Source organism: Leopardus geoffroyi, chromosome X, assembly GCF_018350155.1.
Source record: "Leopardus geoffroyi isolate Oge1 chromosome X, O.geoffroyi_Oge1_pat1.0, whole genome shotgun sequence".
NCBI lineage: Eukaryota > Metazoa > Chordata > Mammalia > Carnivora > Felidae > Leopardus > Leopardus geoffroyi.
The window spans coordinates 99,740,709-99,756,310 of NC_059343.1; the positions used below are offsets into that span (position 1 = coordinate 99,740,709).

The 15,602-nt window shown below is 37.1% G+C and overlaps 1 protein-coding gene and 1 pseudogene across 6 annotated transcripts in view; one reads left to right on the forward strand and one right to left on the reverse strand.

Annotated features, from left to right (window-relative positions):
- The window catches only part of CUL4B (cullin 4B), a 41,091-nt gene that overhangs the window by 12,269 nt on the left and 13,220 nt on the right, over window positions 1-15,602 (reverse strand). For all 6 annotated transcript variants that reach the window (XM_045470587.1, XM_045470589.1, XM_045470588.1 and 3 more), the window contains 9 exons: window positions 9,395-9,498; window positions 8,900-8,969; window positions 8,057-8,130; window positions 7,105-7,267; window positions 6,869-6,958; window positions 6,495-6,577; window positions 5,486-5,553; window positions 3,955-4,073; window positions 3,171-3,363 (listed from right to left, as the gene is read on the reverse strand). In XM_045470587.1, coding sequence (XP_045326543.1) covers window positions 3,171-3,363; window positions 3,955-4,073; window positions 5,486-5,553; window positions 6,495-6,577; window positions 6,869-6,958; window positions 7,105-7,267; window positions 8,057-8,130; window positions 8,900-8,969; window positions 9,395-9,498 — 964 coding nt within the window. The remainder of the gene's footprint in view (window positions 1-3,170; window positions 3,364-3,954; window positions 4,074-5,485; window positions 5,554-6,494; window positions 6,578-6,868; window positions 6,959-7,104; window positions 7,268-8,056; window positions 8,131-8,899; window positions 8,970-9,394; window positions 9,499-15,602) is intronic.
- LOC123595535 lies at window positions 962-1,059 on the forward strand (annotated as a pseudogene).

Sequence of the window (15,602 nt, forward strand, 5' to 3'; positions counted from 1 at the left end):
GGGATGTACTTCAACAAAATAAAGGCCATATAGGACATACCCAGAGCTAGTATCATACCCAACAGTGAATGCTGAAAGCTTTTCCTCTGAGATCAGGAACAAGACAAAGATGCCCACTATTCCCAGTCTCATTCAACATCATATTGGAAGTCTGGTCACAGCAATTAGGCAAGGAAAATAAATAAAAGGCATACAAGTGGAAAGGAAGAAGTAAAATGGTCACTGTCTGTACATGACACTGTATACAGAAAACCCTGAAGACTCCACCACAAAGCTATTAAAACAAATGAATTCAGTAAAGTTGCAGGACACAAAATATAGAAAAGTCTAGTGTTTCCATACACTAATACTAAACTATCAGAAAGAGAACTCAAGAAAACAATCCCATTTACAACTGTAACAAAAAGAATAAAATACCTAAAAATAAATTTAACCAAAGAGGTGAAAGACCTGTATGTGGAAAACTGTAAGATACTGATGAAAGAAACTGAAGATGATACAAATAAATGGAAAAATATATTGTGCTCATGGACTGGAAGAATTACTATTGTTAAAACATCCATACTACCCAAAGTAATCTACAGACTCAATGAAATCCCTACCAAAATTCCAATGGCATTTTTCACAGAACTAGAACAAATAAATTTAAAAATTTGTATGGAACCACTAAAGATCTCAAATAGCTAATCTAGAGAAAGAACAACAAAGCCACGGGTATCATCATGCTTCCTGATTTTAAACTATACTGCAAAACCATTAATCAGGGGCGCCTGGGTGGCTCAGTTAAGCAACCAACTTCAGCTCAGGTCATGATCTCACGGCTCATGAGTTTGAGCCCCACATCCAGCTGTCAGTGCACAACCTGCTTTGGATTCTGTCTCCCTCTGCCCCTCCACCACACGCATATGCCCGTACATGCTCTCTTTTAAAAAATAAACATTAAAAAAAACTACAGTAATCAATGCTCACTTCAGCAGCACATATACTAAAATCAGAAGGATACAGAGATCAGCATGGCCCAAGTATGGCACGTAAATTCATGAAGCGTTCCATATTTAAAAAACAAACCAAAAGAATCCCTAATCAAAACAGTATCATGTGGACATAAAAACAAACACACATATCAATGGGATAGAATAAATAGCCCAGAAATGAACCCATGCTTATGTGGTCAATTAATCCATGAAGGCGGCAAGGACATACAATGGGAAAAAAGGACAGTCTCTTTAATAAATGGTATTAGGAAAACTGGACAGCCACATGCAAAAGAATGAAACTGGACCATGATTTACACCATACAGAAAAACCAATTTCCAACAAGGGGTTAATATCCAAAATAGATAAAGAACTCCTACAACCCAGTTAACAAAAAAAAATCCAATTAAAAAATTGGCAGAGGACCTACATAGATATTTTTCCAAAGACATACAGATGGCCAAAAAGCACATGAAAAGATGCTCAATATCACTAATCATCAGGGAAATGCAAATCAAAATCATAATGGGATATCACCTTATATCTGTCAGAATAGCTAGTATCAAAAAGACAAAAAAATGTGTTGGTGAGGATTTGGAGAAAAGGTAACCTCGGGCATTATTGGTGGGAATGTAAACCGGTGCAGCCACCATGGAAAATATTATGGAGGTTCCTCAAAAAATTAATAGAGCTACCATATGATCCAACAATTCCACCATGAAGAAAATGAACACACTAATTCAAAAACATTCATGTACCCCTATGTTCATTGCAGCATATTTACAACAGCCAAGATAGGGAAACAATCTAAATATCCTATCAATGGATAAATGGATACAGAAGGTTGAGAAAGAGAGCAAGCGAGAGCGAGTGTGTGTGTGTGTGTGATGGAATACTATTCAGCCATAAAAATGAATGAACTCTTGCCATTTGCATAACAGATCTTGAGGGTTGTACACTAAGTGAAATTAAGACACAGAAATAAGACACATACCATGGGATTTCACTTATATGTGGAATCTAAAAAACAAAACAAAATTCAGACTCAAATACGAGAACAGGTTGGTGGTTGCCAGAGGAAGGGCGGTTGGGGGTGTCAAAATGAGTAAAGGGGATAAAGAAACACAAATTCAGTTATAAAATAAGTCATGGGAATATAAATAATGTCCATAAATATTGTATTGACTTCATAAGGGGACAGATGGTAACTAGGCTTATCGTGGTGACCATTTCACAATGCATACAAATGTTGAATCACTATGCTGTACATGTGAAACTAATAGAACATATGGCAATTACATCTCCAAAAAAAGCCACTGAAAGACCTGGCACATCTTCTGAGTGTCCATTTTATACTGATGTCAAGCAATCTTAAACGCTACTTATGAAAACAAACCAGACACAGAGTAAAAGGCAAAATCTGCCAAAAAATTTAAAGGTAAATAGTAGATCAACGAAATTTCATCCCTTTGGCAGAGGACCCTAAACCTTCAGAGAGTACCTCTCCTGACACTAAAGGGTAGTTTGGTAGGAAAACCTGAGAAACACTGCCATATATCATATCCTTACACTAAATGGACCCAGATGACCAGATTATTTTTGTCCTGGGCGTTTTTTCTAAGTTTGAGAGAGAGTGCCCGCATGAATGGGGTAGGGGCAGAGAGAGAGGGATAGAGAGCATCTCAAGCAAGCTCCACACTGTCAGCACAGATCCTGACACAGGGCTCAATTTCAGGAAGCATGAGATCATGACCTGAACCAAAATCAAGAGCTGGATGTTAACCAACTGAGCCGCCCAGGTGCCCCTGTCCTGGACATTTTCCTTTCTCACTAGCAACTATAATTTCTTGCTAGACTGTATTGTAGCCCTAAGTGTGGGCCTCTAGAAGTAGCACCCTGTCCCACCTCTAAATTGCTACAGGCTTAAAAAACAGATATCAAGCTTAGTGTAAATAAAAGTAAATAGGGTCCAATGTACGATCTTACCAAGACAGAACATCATGTTTGACATGTGACTTATGTTCTTTACCTCGAAGGACTTATTCCTTAGAATAAGGTTCTTAGAAACTGCCACCTAATCAACCCCAAATAAATGAGGTGTTGAATCAACTACAACCTTGTCAAAGTTTCAAATTAATTGAAATTTTATGAATAAAAGAACATTAAACAGCCAGAAAAAAAATGCTGGAAAATACCTATAAGTTCAGCAGGTTTGTTTGGTCTTTTGTTAATGAATGTCTCAAATGCTTCTTTCATGGCATTGATGAATTTTTCATTTTTCAGAAAACAAATATCAATTATATGGTCAACCTTATCTTTAAAATCCAGTAATTCTTGAACCATGGTTTTATCTTTTTCAGGATTAATTACAATAGTGCTGCCAAATGCCTAAAAATAAAAATGACCACTTTTTAGCAGAATTATCTGATGAAAACAATCCACAAATCATATTTTAAGTAGGTACACACATTTTTAAATATCAAAATATTAAAGTAAAGCTGTTTTTGAGGTCAGGAAAAGAAAAAACTAAAGTGATAAAACATGCAGACTGATACAATTCATCTACAGTCACAAAATAAGAAATGACTTACTGGGTATATGGTATCATAATGGAGTATTATTGTAAGTCTCTGGGCTTTTGTTCCTGCTTTTAAAATCAGGTTTGAATTTTTTTAAAAAATAGCAATCTAGCTTCAGTGTAAAATTGAAGAAAGGAAAGAAATTTTGGATCCAAACAAAAATCCTCTTGCCTGCCCCCACTCCCCACATTCACTATTCTAAGTACTGAAGCTAGAAATCATATCAGACATCAGGAAGATAACTTTTATTGCTGATCTGTTACACAGCTATCATTCTCAGGTTTACCGCCTTCAAAACTCCCATTACTTAAAAAAAATTGGATCTAACAAGAAATACTTGCTGATATGCATTCTGCATCGATTATAATAGCTGAAAAAAACATAGGTTAATTGTTAATACCTTAATGTATTCAATCCACTGTTGCAAGAGAACCTGAACTCCACCTCGAACTCTACTAAAGAGCTGATACAGGAGAGATAAATCTTGAATTCGGTTTTCATCAAGGAGATTATTTAAACCTGGAATTTCAAATATTTTGGCATTAAAAATAGTTACCAAAAATGTCAGACATTTTAATGAAAATTAAGTTAAATTATTAATGTAATAGTGGTCTAAACTATTACTAGTCTATGAATTTTAACGGACACTTGTTTTCTAGTCAATCCAAATAGATAAATCACCTTTCCAAATGAAAACTAAATACAGGGAGCTTTAGTCTATATAAAAACAAAAATAATTATGCAACAGTTTGTTCCATTTAGCATAGATCAGAGGTATAAACCAATTTGTAGTAAGTGATTTACTTAAATATACGTTATAAATAACACGCACATGTGTGTGGAAGCCATATTATATCTGGCACTAATTAGTATACATATTTTTCAGAGTACTGGATACAGTCTGTGGTGTTTTAAAAACCATGCATTAATAGGCCAAGCTTAAGTGTTTTTTTAATGTTTATTTATTTTTGAAAGAGAGAGAGACAGAATGCGAGCAGGGGAGGACAGAGAGAGAAAGGGAGACACAGAATCTGAAGCCAGCTCCAGGCTCTAAGCTGTCAGCACAGAGCCCAACACGGGGCTCGAACTCCCAGACCATGGTATCTTGACCTGAGCCGAAGTTGGATGCTTAACCAACTAAGCTACCCAGGCGCCCCTAATAGGCCAAGTTTAAATGAGGTTCTGTATTTGATTTTCAGAATGAAATAATATGTAACTGCTTTGAAGTTCTAAAACATATCCATTTTATACAAAAGGTGGTTGGAGAGAAAGGTAAGACTTTTGTGTATTTCTGGCACTGTCAAAACAAAATTCAGGGTATACCCTCAAGATCACCTGGGATTAGAAGTGCTTGGTTTTATATGTTATGAATAAAAACACCTGAGTGTAAAAAGGAATCTTACCATAGTCTTACAAATTAAGTCAAGAATTCCCACGGTTTTTTTTTTTTTTTTTTTTTTTTTTTTTTTGCTGGTGTTAGTGGACCCCTCTCATTCTCAATTCCTGTATCTTTTTTTAATGTTTTTTAATGTTTATTTATTTTTGAGAGAGACAGAGAGAGCAAGCGTGAGTTGGGGAGTGGTGGAGAGCACAGAATCCAAAGCAGGCTCCAGGGCCTGAGCTGCAGCACAGAGCCCAACACAGGGCTGGAACCCATGAGCTCGTGAGTTGTGAGATCATGACCTGAGCGGAGGTCAGCTGCTTAATTGACTAAGCTACCCAGGCGCCTCCTCAGTTCCTGTATCTTTAAATTAAGGCAAGAAGCACCTCCTGCAAGTTTACAATGATGAATAGGGAAAAGGGGTTTTGTCCATCCTCAGAAAAGCAGCCACACAGCATCAAGCTTTTAAAAGGGTAATCCTTAAAAATTTTTTACTTGTCTGCTTCTACCATTTAAAATGTAATCTCTTTATTTATAAATTGTCAATTACCTTTCTGAAGAATTGCTGTTAAGTGTTCACCTAGAAGTTGTTTTTCTACAGTAGCAATTAATGACTTCCTATAAGAAAGAAAAAGTTTAGAATTACCGCCAATGGACTTTCCTGAAAATTTAAAACCTTTCTTTGGGTGGAAAAAATCACATATAGCTTATTTTATGATAATTTTAATATTCCTATCCTACATTTAAATTTATTGGTGCTCAGAGGCACTCTACTTATGCAAGAAGAAAAAGTGCATTATTTCAGAATTTGATTTACATCACTAAATAAGTATTTCCATGGTCTTGCCGTGGCTGGCTTTTTCCAAGTTTCTCTGCTTTTATTAGGAAGGTAGTTATCTATGCTGTTTACAGGAACTCCTGGGTGGTTAATATTTAGGAAAGCACAGAAACAGTTTCTCCTCCAAACACCTACTGATTTTTTTAAAGTTTATGTTTGACAGAGAGAGAGCGAGACAGAGCATGCGCACGTGAGCGGCAGAGAGGGGTAGGGACAGAGGATCCCAAGCAGGCTCTGCGCCGACAGCAGAGAGCCCACTGACAGCAGAGAGTCCGACGCGGGGCTTGAATTCACCAACCATGAAATCATGACCTGAGCTTAAGTTGGAAGCTTAACCAATGGAGCCACCCATATGCCCCATACCTACTGAATTTTAATCAGCCTAGTATTTTTTTCATTAAAAAAAAAAAATAAGTTCTACGTCCAATGTGGGGCTTGAAACTTATGACCCTGAGATCAAGAGTTGAATGCTCTACCAACTGAGCCAGCCAGGCACCTCTCTAATACTATTTTTAAATTACATCCTTAACACATGCAGACAACCCTTGATTAAATCTAATTAACTAGAGAAAAATAACTTGAAGTTTACATTAAGAAAACAATTGTTAAAAATCTCAAATCACACCTGAAAATGGGTACTAACAGGTTTGGGGATGCTTAGTGCCTTAAGTGATTCAACAACACTGGTTAAAGTCTATTAGACTGAGCATATAATACTTACTGGGTGGTCTGATCTAAGTAAGTAATAAGTCTGTCTGCTTCTTCTTCTAGACGTTTGTTAACATGATGAAGATATTCAGGAACCTACAAAGACAGTTTTTCATATTATTGTTTTCCTCCCCATAAATCATTCAGAAAATGTCAAATCCAAAATACCCTGGGGACAGCCCTGAATGACAGGACTGAAACATGTAAAATTATAGGTAGTTTACGATCCAGAATTCTGGCCTTTAAGGAGAGAGAAAAGAAAGGAGAACCTAAGTGAGAGAAAAGCGTCACAATGTTCAGAAGATAAATACAAAAGGCAGCTTATGCTCTATAAAGTAAGGTCTATTATGAGACACAGTGGATTTATTAATCATGATTTTTAAGTACCTCTCTTTCCTGCATTAATTTTTGGCCTTCAGCTGCATAGAGCCGGTTAGTTTCTTCCAAAAACCGTTGTTCAAAAGAATCCTGATAAATCTGGGGGTGGGGGGGAATCAAAACAAACGAGTTCATTTATTCAATACTTATTAAATGTCCTCTATGTGAATAGCACCATGAATCTGGTTTTCAAACATCAAACTAGGAATAGCAATCAGCTCTGTAAGTGAAGTAAGTTAACTTACTTGCAAGTCAGACAGCATGCTCAAAAGGCTTCGGAGTAAACTTCTATCAATTGCTTCACCATTCCTTTCCCTCTCAATCAAGAGAAGAATGCCATCAATTGTCTTGTTCTGGACTTTCTGATCACTTATAATATGAGCCCTAAATAACTCTAGTCCCATGTCCCTAAAATAAAAAACATATATAATTAATTGACAACAATACCACTTCTAGAGAAACCTGCTTAACTTCTCACCACATGTTAATGAGGGCCCCAGATTTGAAGCAGCAATTGTGAAAAGATAAAATCCACACATTTAATTTTACATAACATTATTAGAATTAAAGTATACAGGAAAATCATTGCCTTTAATGAGAATTGAAGCTAAATTCCTGTCTTCCTCCGTAACTAAGTTTGGTTGTATTATTTCCTTTGGTGGATTTCTTCCTTGGTCAAATCAAGAGACAAAATTAGTTCAAAGATATAAAATGGTTTTCACTGTACTGGTAATGAAGGCTAATTGGTCATTTGTAATCTGGCTTCAGTACTCAAAAATCAGTAAACTCTCCAGATAATTACTGCAGGCAGATACTAGGCACATGGTGGGGGAAAGAGCTCGTTATACTATTCTATTTTCATATATGGAATTTTCCATAACAATGTTAAAAGATAATGAGCAAACTCTTGATAAGCAACAAAATAATGCACACTCATAAGATAGTCCAGAGCAAACTTTAATCCCTTGGCTAACAAAAAAACTTTATAAAGTATCGTATGCTCAAGGAACGCGAGCTATCTCCAACATAGGCAAAACTAATTAAGAAGGTAAAACTGCTATAAATACAAGTCTAGAAGCCAAATGTGAATTTTTAGGAGAATGTTCACAGAATCACTTACTCTCTTTCCATTAGTGTAATTAAGATTTAACTATCATTTGTAACAAATCTTTTCGTAATTTTTTCTGGCATTCTTACCAAATCGAGGGTAGCATTGAATTCTGAAGAACGTAAGTTCTATCCAGAAACAAAAAAATGCTTCTAATCATGATCTGCCAATGAAAAAGAAAACCAATTTTTATATTTTGTTAAGCTGAAATATTTGCTCTTGATAAGAATAAAATTGCAGGGTTCACTTTTATACATAAACTACTAGAATCAAACACACAGATAAAGAAATCTACCTGAGAATATGCCCATGCCATTTTTGTTAAACTATTCTATTGTCTTAATCCTTGTTGTAATTTCTAGAAAAGGGACACTTAGAATGGTCCTATGACTTCTCTGCAACTTGAGAAGTAACCAAAAATAAAAACAGAATCAAGGAGACACACATGCAATTCTTCTTCAGTAACAGTGCCCATTCAGAGTGAAACTGCCTTAAATTACATGTGTGGGTTTTGGGTACAGGGATTTTTAAGATTTTTAATTTGCGATTAAAAGGTATAAAATAAATACGATTAGGGAAAAGGAAAAAGTTCTGATCTGAATAAACTGAAATGCATCAGGCACCTTCACAGGTAATCAAGTAGGTGGGTGAGATATCCATCAAGACTAACAGACAAAAATGTTACTTTTTTTTAGTCATATAAATACTTTTAGTTTACGCATGACAAAAATAAAAATGATCCTAAGGTGCAAATCATTCTAAACTTATGGTCTTCCTATAACTAGCAGTTTTAAAGTAGAAAACTCAAACAAAATCTGTTTTCAATTCAGAACAAGAGCAGATACTGAGGCTATCCCCCAAACATTGCAAAGCTTTTAAAACATCCATGTATTTGAAAAAATGTATTTAACTACAATATTTTTCCAGCTTACCATTTGTCTGCAGTGGTTTTGCCAGCATCTATCAATCTTCTTTAGAAAAAGAACACTATCCAATGAATCCATGAAATATGTCAAGGATATTTTTAAGTGCTTAGTACAAGTAATAAGCAATAGAAGAGCACATTATGTCTTATTATAGAACAAAATGCTATTAAACTGTAAAAAAAGTTTTAGATCCCACTAAAAAAATACCTTTTAGAACAAGTCTAACATATAAGTGAGCATTGTGTTGTTTACGATTTCCCTCAGATTATTTTTTCTTAAAATGGAAATTTGTTAGGACAAGAGTAAACTTATACTACAATGTAAATTTGGAACCTAATTAAAGCTGAAAAGTCAAAAACTTGTTTCTTCTTTCTCTAGAAATGAAATTAACAACAAATCTATAAAACACAGGCATTCCACTTCAAGTTGGGTTAAATAGTTGAGGGATAGGAAAAGAGGTCAAAGGTAAAAAAACAGTATTTTTGGTTTTTAAAAGGATATTCTCTGAACTGATGAATTTGTGCTTTGATGTGATCTTCACAAATCTGTCTCAGCTGTTTGTACAAGTTTGCAGAAATCTTGTAGGAACAGAGATTTTCCACAGCCTGCAAGATTAAACACATACTTGTTTAAGGAGAAAAATGGGGTAGGGATTTCTCGATTACTTACATCAAATTCTGAACTTTTTTAAAAGTTTTTTTTTATTTTTTTTCATTTTGAAAAAGAGCATGTGTGAATGGGTGAGGGGTGGGAGGGGAGAGAGAATCCCAAGCAGGCTCCTACAGCCAGCACGAGCCCCATGTGAGGCTTGAACTCATGAACCATGAATTCATGACCTGAGCTGAAGTCAAGAGTCAGTTAATTGATTGAGCCACCCAGGCAACCCTCAAATTCTTACTATTTTAATATTTTTACATCAATTTATTTAAAAAAGTTTATTCATCCATTAAAAAAATTTAATGTTTATTTATTTACTTTTTGAGAAAGAGAGATAAACAGAGCATGAGCAGGGGAGGGGCAGAGAGACAGAGGGAGACACAGAATCTGAAGCAGGCTCTAGGCTCTGCACTGTCAGCACAGAGCCCAAAGCGGGGCTCGGGCCCACGAACCATGAAATCATGACCTGAGCTGAAGTCAGACGCTTAACCGACTGAGCTACCCAGGCACCCCATATTCATCTATTTAAAACACAAAGGAAGAGGCCTGGGTGGCTCAGTGGGTTAAGTGTCTGACTTCACCTCAGGTCATGAACTCTCAGTTCATGAGTTGGGTTCGTGAGTTCGAGCCCCATGTTGGGCTCTATGCTGACAGCTCAAAAAGCCCGGTGGCTGCTTCGGATTTTGTGTCTCCCTCTCTCTCTCTCTGTTCATCCCCCGCTTACACTGTCTCTCCTTCTCTCTCAAAAATAAATAAAGATTAAAAAAATAAAGTAAAATAAAATATGAATGCAGGTGAACTTTTTCATAACCAACGTACCACCCTCCCCCCCAAAAAAAGTCCCCACCAGTGTATTTATTATATTATATACTGTTCAGGTTAAGGACACAGGGAATCAAGTCAAGTTCTCCCCCTACGGAGACATCCAATTTGTAACAACTACTATATATAAATGCTTTCTTGTTTAAAATGTTCATTGTTTTCATAAGCAGAATCCCATTTTGAGATTTTAAAAAAAATTTTTAATTTATTTTTGAGCGAGAGAGACAGAGTACAAGTGACGGATGGACAGAGAGAGAGGGAGACACAGAATCTGAAGCAGGCTCCAGGCTCTGAGCTGTCAGCACGGAGCCTGATGCAGGGCTCAAACTCACGAACCTTGAGATCATGACCTGAGCCGAAGTTGGACACTTAAATGACTGAGCCACCAAGGTGCCCTCCATTTTGAGTTTTAGAAACAATTTCACCAGTTGTTTATCAGATGAGTTGGGCACTTTGACCACCAAAGAATTAAAACTTAATTGTACTTTCTTTGAAAGTCATCCTAAGCAGAATAGAAACATTACTGCTAGCAGTATTCTAAGAGTATGAGGTAAATACCAAATACTTTTCTCCAATATTTAAGTCTAAGAATATTTAAATACAGATTTTTTTTTTAATTTGCACAACTGAATAAACATTAATTATAACCAAAATGACTGTATTTTTTCTTCATTCCAATAGTTGAATTAGTCTTCCTTTTTTACTCAGATCCCAAAAGGACAAACTTCAGATTTCAATGAGTTTCTTGTTATGTGTATCAAAGGCTTCCAAATTTAAAACAACAGGCATGGTAAAAACTCTCAGGATGAAGTCTGATATAATCTACAATTCCAACTAGTAATAACTTAACACCAAGATTCCTTCCTCACCACAACAAAAGGCAGAAAATCCATTAAAATTGACTCCAAGTTCTGTTGGTTGGAGTGGAATTTTATAAATACGTAGTTTTAAGTCACATTCCCAGCATGCAGGTCCAGTAAATAAATTAGTAAATGAAAAGAAACCTTAAAGAAAACCACTTATATCATTGGAGGAAAGTCACTGCACCTCACCAGGAAACAGCAGGCCAATTAGATCCAGTAGCTACGGCTGAATAAGAAGCTTCAGTCTCCCCTGGCCACTTTCCAAGTGGCCTTGGGGTAGGCCACAAATACCTAAAGGGTGTATTTATGCTTATTTCATGAGCCTTTCTGTTCACATTGGTTCTCTATGGATTCTCCCCCTTCCTCCTTTAGTAATCTCATTGTATCTGGTATTCCTCTTGAATGACTCATTTTGTCAGCATTTATTTCCCTGCTTAGATTCTTTGTACTTCATCTTATGCACATTTCCCATTTCCAGTACTTCTCCGACTCTTCCTTCTCCCATTCCCTCCTGCTGTATTTCTCACACAAGATATCATATTCCCTTATGACTTACTAGGTCCCACCTCTTCCAATAAGCTTTCCCTAACTGCCTCACCTGGCACTGTCACCAATCATAACACAGTGATCTGTCACTGAGTCAATACTTTACCTTTTCAAGTATATCTATCCCCTAATTCTCCCTAATGAGAAAAAGAGATCATGTGCTTATGTATCCACATATTCTATTAATGTTTTGGGAGCTCTGAACCAGGCAATACAGTAAATATTCAAAAACCAACATACTTACAACTAGCAATGTGTCTTGCACATAGAAGGGGCTTATAGCATAAGGAGAAAACTGACCAGAAAACATATAATTACAAAACACTGTTAGGTGCTATGGTAAGGATAAGCACAGAGGCAAGGCCCTAACCCAGTCTCCTTAGGATAGGGGCAAGTCAGAAAAGCCTTCCTAAGAGATAAAGAGGTGGAATCCCAAAGACCAAAAGAAAATGAAGAGCTAGTGGGAATAGCGAGAAATAGAGAATTCAGCCGGGCTTTACCATCTCCCCCATGTTTAGTTGAAAAGTGACTTAAAATGTTAAGAGGCAAAAAAAAAAAAAAAAAAAAAAAAAAGGCAGGAAAGAGAGCATCTAAGGATCTAAGGTGAGTCCTGAAGGTCAAATTGAAGAGAACACTCTGCTTCTCTAATTTAGTTAACTTTGACTGTTCAACATATATAGACCAGATCTAGTCATTTCCCTTCCCTGACAACCTTTCATCAAGCTCTAGTACTGTTCTGGAGAAATCCCATAATAGGTATAAAAAAATACAAAGGGCTGGGGTGCTTGGTTGGTTCAGTCAGTGAAGTATGTGACTCTTGATCTCAGGGTTGTGAGTTCAAGTCCCATGTTGGGTGCAGAGATTACTTAAAAATAAATTCTTAAATAAAAAAAAAAAAAAAACTTTAGGGGCACCTGGCTGGCTCAGTTGGAAGAAGACTGCGATTCTTGATCTCGGGGTCATGAGTTCAAGCCCCACATTGGGCATGGAGCCTACTTTAAAAAATCTTTGGTGCAGGGCACCTGGGTGGCTCAGTTGGTTGAGCATCTGACTTAGTTCAGGTCAAGATCTCACAGTCTTTGGATTCGAGCCCCGTGTTGGGCTCTGTGCTGACAACTCGGAGCCTGGAGGCTACTTCAGATTCTGTGTCTCCCTCTCTCTCTGCCCCTCCCCCGCTCATGTGCGCGCACTCTCTCTCTCTCTCTCTCCAAAATAAATAAACATTGAAATAATAAATAAATAAACAAACAATCTATCTATCTATCTTTGGGGCACCGGGGTGGCTCAGTTGGTTGATTTCAGCTCAGGTCATGATCCCAGAGTCACAGGATAGAGTTCTGTGTTGGACTCTGCACTAAGCATGAAGCCTGCTTAAGATTCTCCCCCCTCTCTCCCTCTGCCTCTCTCCCCCCTTGCACGCTCTCTCTCTAAACTAAAAAATTTTTTTTAATCTTTAAAAAAAATATACAAAGGACTAAACCATGTGGTTCATGGTCTACCATTTACGTAAAAAAAGACAAAAAAAAATAAAACACACACACAGTTGTTTTTACATACATGAGACTGCTGGAAAGATACTCCCCAAACGACTAGTGTTTGTGGAGAGAGGAACTAACTGAGTTGTGGGGGGGGGGGGGTGGGTAGAGGATAGGGTGGAAGTGAAACTTTTCACTATATGTTCTGTATTATTTTTTGGATTCTGAACTAGATGAATACATTAAGTCCTCAAAAAATTTAAAATATTTGCCTTACCCAATAAACCCTATCTTCCCCACCACCACTTTTCAGCATGGCATTCAAGGCTCAATTTTACCATTTTAGTCTCATGTCTGTTTATGATCTTCCACACATGCTATCATCTAAACACTCTGCTTTCCTTACTTTTTTTTTTTTAAATTTTTTTTCCCCAACGTTTATTTATTTTTGGGACAGAGAGAGACAGAGCATGAACAGGGGAGGGGCAGAGAGAGAGGGAGACACAGAATCGGAAACAGGCTCCAGGCTCTGAGCCATCAGCCCAGAGCCCGACGCGGGGCCCGAACTCACAGACCGCGAGATCATGACCTGGATGAAGTCGGACGCTTAACCGACTGCGCCACCCAGGCGCCCCAAAACACTCTGCTTTCCTTACTTTTTAAAGCAATGTTTGTTTGGAGCAATCACGTGTGCCTAAAATAGGGACTTCCAAAAATTTTTGACAAGCCACAGTTAAGAAACACATTGTATGTCACAATCCATTATACATAAATTTATGTAACTTAAACAAAATTTTCATAAAACTACACTTATTGTTACTACGTGTGATGTTCTTTGATTATTTTCTATTTCATGTCTTTTAAAAAATGCTGGTCATGGCCGGGGGGCGGGGGGGGCGGGGCGCTGGATGGCTCAGTCGGTTAAGCATCCAACTTCAGGTCAGGTCACGATCTCACCATCCGGTCCATGAGTTCCAGCCCCGTGTCGGGCTCTGTGTAGACAAGCTCAGTGCCTGGAACCTGTTTCAGATTCTGTGTCTCCCTCTCTCTCTGCCCCTTCCCCGCTCATGCTGTATCTATCTCTTAAAAATAAACATTAAAAAAATTTTTTTAAATGTTGGTCACAAACTACTCATTTCATGAAGCTACTTAAATATAAGCACCTTAGGAAAAAGGCCTAAGTGATCTTTTTATGTCCATGGCATCTGTCCAGCTTTGCACACAGTAAGCAGTAACTAATTCAACAAGAACTATTTAACTAAGTGCTCTGTACCCTATTAAGTACTGGGATAGAAACATGAATAGGAAAATGTTAAATAACTACTTAAAGTTTGGGATAAGCTCTATTTTATTCCAGATCTTTGAAATGAACTCTTAGAAATGCATTTAGTATCATTTTATGTCTCATTTCACATGCAACTATTTATATCAAGCAGATTCTAGATCATTTTAAAAGTCTCTTAAATAAAATTATCTTTTTACTTAAGCTCCTAATCATTACTGGTAAATATGCTGCCTTAAAAACTCTTTTTCAGGGGCACCTGGGTGGCTCAGTCGGTTGGGCGTCCGACTTCGGCTCAGGTCACGATCTCGCGGTCCGTGAGTTCGAGCCCCGCGTCGGGGCTCTGTGCTGACAGCTCAGAGCCTGGAGCCTGTTTCAAATTCTGTGTCTCTCTCTCTCTCTCTGACCCTCCCCCGTTCATGCTCTGTCTCTCTCTGTCTCAAAAATAAATAAACGTTAAAAAAAATTTTTTTTAAATTCTTTTTCAATGTAGTCGGATATAAAATAGAACATTCTAACAAGTTTCTAACCTTTATTCCCCAAAACCTCAGCCCCTCCCCTCCAAAATCCATACATATCACATCAAAAACAGGTTTGTCTGAAAAAAAAGTGTTTGTCTGAAACAAACAAAACCACACACTCCAAAGAAACGTAAGCATGTAGCAAACAAAATGTAAAACTATAGTTCCTGAAATTTGATGCTTTGGGGAATACAGGATTTAAGACAGCAAAGGCACATAAGATTGCACAAGGGGCAAGAGAAGGAACAGAAATGAGGGTAAGTAGTAAGACTAGAATAAAAAAATGAAGAGGACTAAAATAAGAATAAAAAATACAAAAACTACAGAAATAAACACAGTAAGGGAGGAAATCTAGAAATTTTTCTCATTTAACAACGATAGACACCAAGAAAGATATTAAATTCCCACAGGGTGCTGAACTCTGGTCGTTGGCCTAATGGGTTGGGTGTTATTTTTCAAACCATATATTTAAAGAAAGGAAAACACACCACCAAGTTTTCAACAAACGATACAGCAATAAAATCTAATTTATCTTTTTACATT